This window comes from Gordionus sp. m RMFG-2023, chromosome 2 (assembly GCF_954871325.1).
Source record: "Gordionus sp. m RMFG-2023 chromosome 2, tfGorSpeb1-WG-v2, whole genome shotgun sequence".
Taxonomy (NCBI): Eukaryota; Metazoa; Nematomorpha; class Gordioida; order Chordodea; family Parachordodidae; genus Gordionus; species Gordionus sp. m RMFG-2023.
Genome location: NC_088776.1, coordinates 4,175,707 through 4,190,379, shown reverse-complemented (window position 1 = coordinate 4,190,379; position 14,673 = coordinate 4,175,707). Strand labels below are relative to the sequence as shown.

At 29.7% G+C, this 14,673-nt stretch overlaps 1 protein-coding gene across 1 annotated transcript in view; it reads right to left on the bottom strand.

Annotated features, from left to right (window-relative positions):
• LOC135925032 (solute carrier family 12 member 7-like) overlaps positions 1-10,619 on the bottom strand; it is a 47,390-nt gene extending 36,771 nt beyond the window's left edge. The window contains exon 1 of the mRNA XM_065460171.1: positions 9,716-10,619. Coding sequence (XP_065316243.1) covers positions 9,716-10,472 — 757 coding nt within the window. The 5' untranslated portion in view covers positions 10,473-10,619. The remainder of the gene's footprint in view (positions 1-9,715) is intronic.
• Positions 10,620-14,673: the final 4,054 nt, after the last annotated feature.

Genomic DNA, 14,673 nt, shown 5'->3' with positions numbered 1-14,673 from the left:
TGGTGATGTTGACGGATAAGAAAACAATCAACACAGCGTCAGCCAATTTTTCAAATTTGATTGGACGACTTGCTGTAAATGCCAATGAATTTAAAGGGAGAAAATAAGGAAGGATTGAAACATTGAATAAGTCAATCTATAAAGTTACATTCCAAATTATATTAAATTGAAGAAAAGAAATGGAAAGACTTAAATTTTTTCAACACCCCCCCCCCCCCCATGATATAAATTTATACACATTAAAGTTTGAATTGCTAGCTAAAAGTGTGTCGTAATTTTTTTATATTTAAAGATTATATAAAGCGGAGACCTGCAGGCCCGGCCCTTAGCCCGGCTCCTGTTAATTTGTTTAAATATCCCCGAGCCGGGCTTAAAAAGAATTCTTTAATACCCGGACTGTGCCTAAAAGAAATTTTTTAAATATCCGGTCCGGGCTGGTTGTATATTTTAAAAACCAAATATTTTAAATCGCATCAGAAGTAAATACAATATTCTTTAAAAAAAAATCTGGGCACGAAATTTTTTTTTTAAATATCCGGGCCGGGCCGAAAATTTTTTTTTAAATATCCGGGCCGGGCCGAAAAATTTTTTAAAAAATCCGGGCCTTTGCAAATGGTACTGCAGGACTCTGATTATAAGATAAAGGTGTATTCATAAAGAATAACACCGCACTACGTTCCAGAGCACCAGTTGAAAGATTTTATAATTTATTTATAAATAAAGTATAAAACTGAATTTTAATAAAAGTTGTTTGATTTCCAATTCATATGTTGAAGTTTTAATTTTAGCAATAAATTTTCACTTTCGGTATTATGCACACCTTACTTGATTTTTATAAAATAACTTATAATCGTATTCTTGAAAAAATTGTATCTATATATTTAATTACATATTGAGTTATGTATCTATAACCTAAATACATTTTACGTCATGTATCTGTATCTAGATACCTTTGAAAAGTATTTTTCAACAACATCTGTATAATATTTTTAATTTGTTAAAAAATATTTTTTCCCGACAAATTTGGTAAATATTTTTGTGGCATATGCGTTTTTTAATTTAGGATGAGTATATATAATTATAATATTTATCAAGTAAATCACGCCGGAACAAAACAAAAAAATTATTTCCCTTAATCAAAACTTCTTGTCACTAATCAAATAATATAATATATGACTTTCTTCTATAATGTCACTGACGTATTATGATGTATTATCAATCATTTCTTTAAAAATGTCAACATTTTAAAAAATTTATCTAAAAACATGAGTAAAATAATTTTACATGAGTATTATAACGTTCTAACTCCACTTCTTTACAGTGCATTTTTTTTCGATAATTCAATCCTTCAGGCCATGTACTGGATAGATTTAATTTTGATACTTAATCGTTTTTCAATATAGGCTAAAAAGCTTTTGTTTTTTTTTCGCATTTTATTCTCGATTTTTTTGTTTTTTTCATTTTTTTTTTAATCTTTTTCTTGGCTATTTAGTAATAAGTGGACCTATGAACGCGGTCTCAGTAATGTAGTTTTCGGTGTCACCAATTAAAATGTTAAAATATAATTTAGAAAAATTCCTTTATTTGAATTATTATGGCTTTTGATCTCTTATCTAAAATACAAAACAAAGCAAAAAATTTTTTTTTAAAATGCTCTCCATCCTGGGAAAAAAATATAGAAAATTGGGTATAGAAAGAAACACTATCATATTCAGCCGACGATATAGGGGTGGCCTAGTGGGTTTATAATGTATGCTTGGAAACCGAAAGTACCAAGTTTCATCCTGATGAGGAACTGTAAAAAAAAATTTCAGGTTTTTCTTTGCTGATTGATGTGTACAGATATATGATAAGATGGATTTCTGAGCTTAGAAATGCCACCCCGGTCAGTGAGCGGCTTTAACAGCCGGGTGCGGATACTTGTCCAATAAATCACATGCTATTAGATAAAAGAGATAGCACGAATAACAATAAAGTAGAGAGAGATATTGAAGGGGATTACCACCGGAAAAGGTGGAAGCTAAAAAGAATTTAGAAAAATAAATTGTAAAAGTAGAAAAATGAAACGAAAATAAAAAATACAGAATAATTCCTATATTTTAAGCTGCAATTGTATAAGTGATATTGGGGTCGTCATAAGAAAATATAAACAAAACCGTGGCAATTGCTTTGTGCAGTGTTGTTAAATTGCCTATCTTTGGTCATCTCTATTATAGGCTTAGTCAAACTTTTAGCCTATTAAATTGAAATAAGCCTTCCAAGTTGAAGTCTTAACTTGAAGATTGATTAGAATAATTTTAACAACACTAGGCTTCGTGTCATCCATACACATTCGTGTAGCGGTGTGTATCTTAATCCTAAAAATCCTTGGTAATCGAATCAAAAGCTAAAAAAAAAGGCCTTTAAAGTTAAATCTGGTATATAATACCACACAATTGACTCCAAATCCAAAACAATCTCTCTCTCTCTCTCTCACGTGATATCCCGCTATTCAATTTAAATAACATCATTCAAATTATTGCGAACTTTTATAATCCTTCCGAATTATCGTTTTTCCTTCTAACACCACTAGTGTTAAAAAAGCCATTTGGGTTGATTTTAAGATTTTAGCTTTACATAATATTATACAGGTATCAAGATTTGGCAATTAGATGTCCAAGCATTTATGCCGGTTATGAGAAAAATCTTTAAGCACGCATAATGTTATTTTGGTTATAATCTTGATCGGGCTGTTTTTTAAAATCGACCCCCAGATAGGACTTTTTAACAACACTCAAATTATACTCCTTTTCCAGATCTATAAAATCAATTTCTAGATGTAACCATACTATACCCTCTTTGAAAACTATTTAATTCCAATTATATTAACTACATTTCTAAGTTACTCATTTATTTCTTCCTTTGATCTTTGATTCTCAAAAGCTTTAGCAATTCGAATTTAAATAGGATTTAATTTTTGATTATTATTTTTTTTAGCTTCAATAATGGAATACTGAATCACTCAAAAATAAAAACAGCGAAGGATCAAAATAAGAAAAAAAAATATTTTTACAAATAAATTAATTTTCGTAAAAAAATATTGGTCAACTTATAACATTCTCTTTGATAAAAACAATTATGTATCTGAAACAAAGAAAAATTACGAATAAAATTAATATTCAATTTTCATTTAACTTAGAAGAGAAAAAAATATATATATATATATGGAAAAAAAAATTTAGTTATGTTCTTCAATCAACTTTATCGATTTTTTTTATGTTAGCTTTAATGTGTTTTTTTTCCGGCAATTTGCTTTATTTTTCCAACGTTAAATCCTTAAAAAATTTGATTTTACCTGTAATTTATTCTATCTTGTTTGGAATACCTACCCTATATAAGTTTCAGACAATTTCGCCATAAACTTTTAAACACTTAATGTAGTTTATATTAGTTTTCTTTTTCATGGATTATATTTATATATAAATTATAAATGACTAGGAGAGGAAGAAGGAGAAGAAGAGGAAGAAAGAAGGAGAGGAAGAAAGATAAGAAAGAAAGAAAGAAAGAAAGAAAGAAAGAAAGAAAGAAAGAAAGAAAGAAAGAAAGAAAGAAAGAAAGAAAGAAAGAAAGAAAGAAAGAAAGAAAGAAAGAAAGAAAGAAAGAAAGAAAGAAAGAAAGAAAGAAAGAAAGAAAGAAAGAAAGAAAGAAAGAAAGAAAGAAAGAAAGAAAGAAAGAAAGAAAGAAAGAAAGAAAGAAAGAAAGAAAGAAAGAAAGAAAGAAAGAAAGAAAGAAAGAAAGAAAGAAAGAAAGAAAGAAAGAAAGAAAGAAAGAAAGAAAGAAAGAAAGAAAGAAAGAAAGAAAGAAAGAATTTTTAACATGCTGGAATAACATTTCAAGTGAAATTAGATTTGGAAATTTAGAAAATAACGCGCTCAAAATATCATTTAAGTTGAAAAAAATAACACATAGCTGCGAACATATACTCTATTCTTAAGCCTATTTATCCTCAGCCAGGTAAACAAGATTATATTGTTCAAATATGTAATCACACCTAATAAAAAATAATTAATACATTTATTTTCTTCTGAAATTATTTTAATATCAGTGAAATAGTATTACCGTATAACAAAATAATTTTTAAAAAAATACAATTTTTTGTATTAACGAGTAATTAAAATATATTTTGATTCTAATTTTTAATTTAACACTATTGTGTGGATAGGTGTATAGGTAATGGGGAGAAATGAAGACCCAGGGATATATAAATATTTAATATATGGGTATTAATATTTAACGAAAGCTAATTAATATATTTTTTGGACTGCAATTATAGTATTCACTTTTGGACATAATAGATGGTCTTTACAATAAAAAATTAAAATTATATTAAAATGATATGTTATGTAAACAATTTTCTAACAATGCAACTAGTTACTTGCCCTATCCCCCTTAATTTATTTATAAATTTTTATATATAAATATAAATATTTTCAATAAATAAATCATAGGCGTGTCCAGGGTATTGTTAAAGGGAGGGGGGGGCGGGAGCGGGTGAAGCACTATTAGTTGGGTTTTTTCCCCCATAACTTTTACTAGAGATCTTTAGGTCCACTTATTACTGGACCCTTGGCTAAATTAGAGTTTATAAAAATAAATTGGGAATGGGGAGGTGGAGGTGGACTATTATTAGCTTAGAATGATTATTTACAAGAACAGGCAAATTTACGTCTTTAAAATGAATATTTATTATAAAAAATAGTTTTATTATGATTATAAAGTAAATGTCCTTATCATATAATATGAATGAAAATATTTATGTAAAGTAATTTTGCAATTTCTTGTTCATAGAACCATAAGTAATTTAATGATATAATAATAATAATAACAAAAAAAAAAATTTTTTTTAATGTCAATAAAATTAAATAATAATAATATAGTTTAATCCTTTTTCTAATATAAAATTCATATTCAAAACTAATGCGATTATATGAGTAAATGTGAATGGCAAAAGAAAAGATTTAAATAAACTTAAATATTAACTAGAAAAATTCCAAATATTTTTTTTTAAAAAAAATCTCTGCGTATTTTAACTAGATCGTGCATGAGGTTATAAGGAATTAAATATGACATTATCTGACGAAGGGTAGTGTTGTTTAAACGACTAGTTTTGAGGCGATCCTTAAATACGGCAAACTCAATATCTTAGCCAGAAAAGATACTGTCTGAGTCTTCGAGATTTCGCTAATAGATCTCTAGACCCTTGTGCCACATCTATTAGCAAAATCTTCAGGGTTGCATATTGGGCTAACCGTTTCTAAAAATCGGCTCAAATCGAGACGTTTAACAACACTAAACGAGAGGAATAAATTTTTTTAAAAATCTAAGTAAACCCCTTGCGAAAAAATATTAAGTTAATTTTTAAAAGTACTTTTTTTAATAAAAAAAAACACTTATCCTAGATGTTGAAGTACTTTAAAAAAATTTTTTAATAATGGATAAAATAAAGAGAGAGAATAGATTTTTAGAGTATGCAATTAAAGGCCTGTAAATTATAAAAAGAAAGAAAGATATAGGATTGTTGTTACAAAAAAAAAATTTTTCCACAAAATACGTTTTAAACTTTGAATTCTTAGATAAAAATCAATTGGAATCATATCGCCGGGGTGGCCTAATGGGTAAGATGTACGATTGGAAACACGAGTATGAACAAAGACGCAGGTTCAGGTAAGGAACAAAAAACTTTCAAGTTTTTCTTCGATGACTGATGTGTAAAGACATATGGTATGATGAATTTCGGAGCTTAGAGATGACACCCCGGTCACCGACAGGCCTGGACAGCCGGGTGCTAAGGATACCTGTCCAATAAACAAAATGACAGAAATAAATGGAAATAAGAATATGAAAGTTAGGACGTTCCCTCCATGCGACGCGCAGGGTGTAGACCTCCATCCTGTGAAAAATAAAGTAAAGGTTAAAGCAAAGAAGACAAGACTGGCAAGTTTGAATATTGGGGCGCTTAAAGGTAAGACGAGAGAATTGGCATCAATGTTGAACAAGAGAAAAGTTGATATGCATACAAGAGACGAAATGGAAAGGACAGAAGACTTTGATGATTGGAGATGGGTATAAATTGTACTATAATGGGCTTGTTAGCAATAGGAACGGTGTCGGCATCATCCTCAGTCAAGATCTAACCTCCTCAGTTGTAGAAGTCAACAGGATCTCTGATAGACTAATGAAGAAAAAACTCTGCATTGGTCAATCAATACTACACATCCTTTCAGTATATGCTCCTCAAACGGGTTGCAAGGAAGAAGAGAAAGATGACTTTAGAGCTATCCTTGATGAAGTTGTAATGGAAATCCCTAAGGATGACCTAGTCATAATTGGTTACTTAAATGCGCATGTGGGGAAAGCAAGAGATAGCTACAAAAGGCATCATGGTGGTTTTGGATACGGAGAAAGAAATGATGAAGGAGAGCATGTACTGAAATTTGCGCAAGCCTTCGACCTTGCCTTAACCAACACCTACTATAGGAAAAAAGACAGTCATTTAATAACATACGAAAGTGGTACAAGGAAAACACAGATAGATTACATGCTAATCTCTCGCAGAAGATTAAAAGATGTAATAGACTGCAAAGTCATCCCAGGAGAAGATATCGCCGCGCAACACAAGCTACTAATCATGGATTTACAAATCTCAAATAAATCCACTCAAAATAAGATAAAACTGGAACCATGCATCAAAAGGGGCAAATTAAAAATAATGACAGATGCCTTTGCAATCAATGCAAACATTGAAACAATAAATTCCTCACAAGTCAGTGAAAAAATTTCATCCAGATTAATAGACACTGCCAAATCGACACTAGGCTTGACAAGAGGAGGCAACAAATCATACAAAGAACTATGGTGGTGGAATGAAGAGGTAAAAACCACTATACAGGAGAAAAAAGCCCTTTATAAAATATGGTACAAATCCAAAAACGCAGATGACAAGACAAGATACAAAAAATCCAAAAGATTAGCTACAAAAGCGGTGGCTAGAGCCAAATCTATGGCATACGATGACATGTACGAAGATCTACATACCAAAGAAGGGCAAAATAAAATATACAGATTAGCCAAACAGCGAGAAAAGAACTCTAGGGATATAAACGGAGCTCCGAAAGTAATCAAAAATAAAGATGGGAAATTGATAATAAAGGAAAAAGAAATAATGAATGCTATCTAGTTCCTATCTTCAAAAATAAAGGGGATCCACACAATTGTCAAAATTACAGGGGCATAAAACTAATGTCACATTGTCTAAAACTATACGAAAATAATAGAAAAAAGATTAAGAGATATAATCGAAATAGGAGAGACACAGTTTGGCTTTATGCCTGGAAGATCTATCCATGCAATTAGGCAAATGAGTGAAAAATACAGGGAAAAGAACAAAAAGCTACACATGGTCTTTCTCGATCTAGAAAAGGCCTTCGATAGAATCCCAAGAAAACTTATCTGGTGGGCGCTACGCCAGAAAAAGGTTCCCGAAAAATATATAAGAATAATACAGGATATGTATATGGGCCATACAACAATGGTCCGTAGCATAACAGGTACTTCAGCAGGCTTCACAATAGCCGAAGGAGTTCATCAAGGGTCGGCTCTCAGCCCACTTCTCTTCATTACAGTAATAGATGTATTAGCACAGTCTATACCTCAAACAGTCCCGTGGAATATGATATTTGCAGATATTGTGATACTTGCCGAATCCAAGGATGAAATGAAAGAAAGGTTAGTGAGTTGGATAAATACCCTAGAAACGCACGGATTAAAAGTAAATAGAGAAAAGACGGAGTATATGGTGATAGGAGGAGATGAAACAGATAGTATTGATATAAATGAATGGCAGATATCCGCAATTGAAAGCAGCAAATATTTGGGCTCCACTATACAAACAAACGGCACAATAGAAAAAGAGATAAAGAGTAAAATTAATCAAGGGTGGTTAAAGTGGAGATCTTTATCTGGAGTGCTATTTGAGAAAAGAATCCCACACAAATTAAAGGGAAAAATTTACAGTTCCATAGTACAACCAGCTATTCTATATAGTTCGGAAACATGGCCAACCAAAGAATCAGACGAGAGAAGTCTACAAACTATGGAGATGAGAATGCTGAGGATGATTGCTGGGGTAACAAGAAAGGATAAGGTGCGCAGTACAAGAATACTAAATAGTTTAAAGGTAGTGCCCATTAAGACTAAGTTATTGGTAAACAGACTTTTGTGGTATGGGCACACAATGAGAAGGCCTATGAACTACATAGGAAATAAAGTTGAAAGTTTGGAAGTGATGGGCAAACGTAAAAGAGGAAGGCCAAAACTTCAATGGGGCCATAAAGTTAGAGCCAATATAAAGAAGTATAAAATAGATAAAAGAGATTGTATGAATAACATAGGGTGGAGAGAGATGTTGAAGGAGCTTACCACCAGAAAAGGTGAAAGCTAAAAGCAAAAAGAAAAAAAAATTGGAATCATGGGGGAGGGGGCAGACCTGTAAGGTCAAATTAGCAAGAATCTTAAACTCTCTTTAGCGAAAATTTGATAACAAAATGTTAATCGAATTTGCAAGGTCCGAAACCTGGTTCAAGTATCATGAATTGTGAATATGCCATTGTTTGATCTATGTTCCCGTGTTCTCAAAATTTCCAGATAACAAAATGTTAATCGAATTTGCAAGGTCCGAAACCTGGTTCAAGTGTATCATGAATTGTGAATATGCCATTGTTTGATCTATGTTCCCGTGTTCTCAAAATTTCCAATCAAGGAATCATACAATTTTAAATTTCTGATCCCTAATTTCAGTTCCTCAATAAAAGGGGTATTTTGCCTCCCCTCCAAAATCATCAATAAAATTTGTATAATGGGTTGATTTTTCTAAGCTTTAAAACACCCTCTAACTGCTTAGATTCAGTGATGAAGGGTTCTCAAAAATTGGAGGGAGGGGGGCAGATGCCCATTGAATCATCGAAATGAGGGGGGGGGGGAAGAATCTTCTTAGTCAACATACAGAGACAATATTATTTTAAAGTGGAATCATTTTAATCATTGGGGGGGGGGGGGCGTCTAAAGGGTCCTGCAGTGAGGCCTCTGATTACTAGTGTTGTTAAACGGCTCGATCAGAACTGATTTTTAAATGGATTTCGCTAATAGATGTTCGAACCTTGTACCATCTGTGACTAAAATCTTCAGGCCTTGCTAAATATTTTTCTGGATAAAATATTGAGTCAGCCGTTTTTAAAAATCGGTTAAAATCGAGCCGTCATTACTAATTACAAGAGTTGTTAAAAGATACTATTTAAATGGATCTAGATACAGATACATTGTCTAAAATAATATCTAGATACAGATATTTTAATCAAAAATCTATCTAGATACAGATACCACATTTTTATATCTAGACCTTTAACAACTCTGCTGATTACAATAAATATTGATTTCATAAAAACGATCGGCATTATAATATTGTTTTCAATGTTATTTATATATTTTTTTAATTGATATTATAAAAAAAAAAAATAAATAAACGAAAAAGTAAACGTGATTCAAAATAATTTTTTAAACAAGGAATAGCCCCTAGCTAAATCTCTCCTTGCGGTAGATTTAATTAATATAATTATTACATTTATATATATATTAATTATTATGCTATAAATAAATTTATTAATATTAATTTTTTTTTTACTTGAGGAGCTAGAAATTTTGGGTATTTTATCGAAATAAACGTGTTTGGATATTTTTCGGATAACATTTCTGAAAGGCGTACGTAGGGATGAAAGAGACGCGACGGAAGAATATTTGTCCGAGTGTTGTTTAAGACTCGTAGGAGAAGAGTTAAGTGCGTCGTAGACGTTACGCGCATGCGTAATATCGGATTGTGGATGCGAATACGATGGTACTACGAGATCAGTGGCTTCGTTTATGAGCGACTCCGTTTCTGCACTTTTATCCTCGCTTTCAGGTGGGTACGAAACGATATAGTCATTATGTTTATCCTCCATCATAATATCGGAGGTATTCTCTGGAGGGATTCTATCCTTGCCATAATTTTCTTTGTCGCGCTCGCTTTGACGCGACGGTAAAGATCTCTCATCCTCGATGAGATTCGGGAATGAGTCGCTTTGCTGTCTAATCGTTCCAGCATGATCCAACTTTTCCAATTCGTTCTTTAAATCGGATATATCGCTACACAGATCGGCTATGGAGATGTTGGACGTGTGAGGAACTCTTGTATACGCGTTTTTTAGGATGCCTCTTTGGTTGTTACCTCCCGTGACCAAATCCGAATCGGAATTATTCAAGCTGCTGGTCAGGACGTTGTTATTATTGACATCTTTGACGACTCTTCCGCGTCCCGCTTTTCTCCTGTAACGGCTTTTTAATAGGACCGTCTTCTCGAGACCGCGGGATCCGTTTTCCTTGGCATAATTATTTTCTTCCATTTTATTACCCGATTTATCCGCACTCTAATACTCCTTTTCGGGATTAGAAACTGTTGTCATTATTTTATTTTATTTTAAATTATACATTCAAAATAATTATTATTCTTTTCAAATCCTCATTTTTTTATTTAAAATTTCTTTTTTTTTAGTGGAAGGTAAAAACAAAAAAAAAATAATAATAATATCATTAATAGATTACAAAATATTATTTTTATTTGACAAAAATTTTTTATTGATTTTATATATATAATATATGTGTTACGAAAATTATTAAATAAATAAGTTTTTAAAAAATAATTTTTTTAGATATTTTTAATTAATCTAAAAAAAAAAAAGGTTATAAGATCATCAAAAAAATTATTATAATTATGAAGGGAACAAAAATTAATTATGTTTTTTTTATAAAAAGTCTTTTAAATTTCGTAAATTTTAAAATTTTTACAGAAAAATAAAAATGAAACTAATTATGACAATAAACTTTTTTATTTTTTGACTTTAAAATAATAATTTTTTTTTGCTACCATAATATAAATTATGCAAAAATAAGAACATTGTTTTATTACGAAATTAATTTTTTTTTTCCATATTTTTTTTTGTTATATAATAAAAGGATATATAATTAGAGACCTGCAGGCCCGGTCCTAAGCGCCCGGGTACATGGGCCGGGCCGTATTTTAATTTTTTTTAAATATATCCGGGCCGGGCCGTACAAATGGTACCTCTACAGGTCTCTGATATATATAATATATTATATAAGTGTGAACCTAAAAAATTATTTCAATATTGTTGAAGAGAAAAAAAATACAGTTTATATTCTTTCATTATCTCTTGAACAGAATTTATAAAATTATTTTTTAATTAGACAATAATTGCTAAAAGGTTTAATTTAATGGTTCCAAAAAAAAAAAAATTTTTTTTTAAGCAAGTTTGCCTTTAAGTATTTATTAAATTGTATTTATTTATTTCTTTTGACAAAGTAAGAATGATCTGGCATATTAATTTTTTTTATTATTTATATTGAAAAGAAAAGAAAAGAAAAGAAAAGAAAAGAAAAGAAAAGAAAAGAAAAGAAAAGAAAAGAAAAGAAAAGAAAAGAAAAGAAAAGAAAGAAAAGAAAAGAAAAGAAAGAAAAGAAAAGAAAAGAAAAGAAAAGAAAAGAAAAGAAAAGAAAAGAAAAGAAAAGAAAAGAAAAGAAAAGAAAAGAAAAGAAAAGAAAAGAAAAGAAAAGAAAAGAAAAGAAAAGAAAAGAAAAGAAAAGAAAAGAAAAGAAAAGAAAAGAAAAGAAAAGAAAAGAAAAGAAAAGAAAGAAAAGAAAAGAAAAGAAAAGAAAAGAAAAGAAAAGAAAAGAAAAGAAAAGAAAAGAAAAGAAAAGAAAAGAAAAGAAAAGAAAAGAAAAGAAAAGAAAAGAAAAGAAAAGAAAAGAAAAGAAAAGAAATTAATATCATTTTTAAATTTTATAATTATCTTCCCTTTTTTTTTATTTGCCTTTAATTATTATTAATCGATTGATAATTTCCGACAATCATAATTCTTTTTCTCTTTCCTTTCTTTCTTTCTTTCTTTCTTTCTTTCTTTTTTTAATGTATATTTAATTATGTTTTAATAATATACTATCATGTTATTTTAACGAAAATGTTTCTAAATAGGTATAGAATGATTATATATTTCCAAAAACAAATGAAGCTACCTCGTTTTAAAATTAATCAAATAAATTTACTTCTCCGACAAATAACAATTTAACAAAATTTAATGTATATTTAATTATGTTTTAATAATATACATATATATTTTTAACGATAATGTCCTTTAAATAGGTATAAGATGTATATTTCCAAAAGCATCTGAAGTTACCTTACCTCGTTTAAAATTTAGTGTTGTTAAACGGCTCGATTTGAGCCGAATTTTAAAAACGGCTAATTCAAGCTTAGAGATTTCGTTTATAGATGGTTCAAACCTTTGTGCCCATTCTTTCTTTCTTTCTTTCTTTCCCATCTACGAGTAAAATCTGAAGGCTTGCATAATATTTATCTGGATAAAATATTGAGTTAGCCGTTTATAAAAACCGGCGCAAAACGAGCCGTTTAACAACACTATTTAAAATTATTCAAATAAATTTTCTCGTCGGACTTTGACAAAAAAATTAAATATAAATTTGGTTATATTTTAATAAATATATTACATACTATTTTTTTCTAACGAAAATGTTTTCTAAATTAGGTATCATATATTCCAAAAGCTTCTGAAATTACCTCGGATTATTTCAAATCAATTTATTTAGCATCTTGGTCTACTACCCTTTCTAGGGAGAAGGCGCGTGAAGAATTACGGGAAACCCCCTATCATCGCATAATCCGCGCCATTTATTTTTCGCTAGTAATCCAACAAAACCTTGTGACCCGGCTGAGAATAAGAAGGAGGAAATGGCACTAAAAAATCCTTAAATTTAATATTGTATTTTTAAAAAAATGTAACAAAATAAAATCAACTTTTACCTTTTTTAAATGGAGTATTTAGAATGACATAAGGAGTACTCTCTTTTCGAATTCCGGTGGCAATTATTAATTTCCAATCTCATTATAATCCATTAAAATAATATATAGTCTCAAGGAGGTCATAAATGAATTAAATCTATTTATTTCTATAAAAGGACAGTTATATAAAAGAATATAGCTGAAAAGAAAAGGTCATATTTCAAATTTACAATTTCCTTTTATATTTATTATTATATTTATATTTTATAAACATTTTACATAATAATTGTCAGAGACCTGCAGGCCAGGCCCGGCCCGGGTACCAGGGCCGGGCAATATTTTAAATTTTTAAAATATACCCGGGCCGGGCCTGAAAAATTTTTTTTTTAAAAACCCGGGCCGGGCTGTATTTTCTTAAAAATTTATACAACATGAATTATTATATTCGTCAATTAGATATGGTTATAATGATTATATATAATTATGATTAATATAATGTTTGGTGAAAGCTAACACTAGCTAACACTCATAGTATCTATTACATAATAAAATTATAGTTTTCCTGCCATGGAATAAATACGCAAAGGAATTATATAATATATAATATATGTTATATTTTTTATTAATTAAAATATCATTTTTATTTTTTTTTATAAATACATAGTATATTCTCAAAATATTATTTACACAAATCTTTTATAGTATTAATTTGTAATATACTATATATATCAGTTTAGAATAATAAAAAAATATTAGTGTTGTTAAACGGCTCGATTTGAGCCGATTTTTAAAAACGGCTAACTCAGTGTTTTAACCAGAAAAATATTATGCAAGCCTGAAAATTATAGAAGGAGCAAAGATCTAGACATATAGTATCGAAATTTCGAGGCTTAGTCAATATTTTTCAATCGGCTAAAAACGAGCCGTTTAACAACATTAGCTAATATACTTGCTTATTAAATGATAATACTCGCCGAAAAATATGATAAAATACGAAATAATGAATATTTTGTATATAACAGGTCGAATATAATTTTTAAAAATTCCGAGCCGGGCCTAAATAAAATTTTTTTTTTAAACAAGGCCGGGCCCCAAAAATTTTTTTTGTAAATATTCGGGCCGGGCCGAAAATTTTGAAACCCGGGCTGGGTCGAAAATTTTTTAATCTGGGCCGGGCCGTACAAATGGTACCTCTGCAGGCCTCTGATAATTATTAAACATTTGATTTTGATCCATATAAAAATTTTCTTTTTAAAAAAATAAAGTTAATGCGTTTAGCACACGCGTTTAGCACACAAAATATCATAAAACATCCAATAAATTCATATAAAAGAAATTCAAAATTCAATATAAAAAATATCAATTACAAATAATACATAAATTATTAAGAAAACACATATTGTAATGTATATAAAAAACTAGATTTAAAAAAAAATATATATGAAAATTCCAAAATCTATGCACATAAATTTGAATTAAAAATTAAATGTATATAATAAAAAATAATGAATATATGAACGTATAAATAAAGTCTATATAAAAATGCGACAAAAGGAATATGAATAAAAAAAAATTTAAAAATACCAATGAAGAACGGGGATGGTATAATGAGAGGAAAAAAAAGGATTTAGGATGGCTCTTTGGCTATTAGACTACCATTGAAGCTGATATGATTGGCTTTAAGGATTGCTATGGCGAGCCTTGGTCGTAGAAAAAAACCCTCTCGAGGT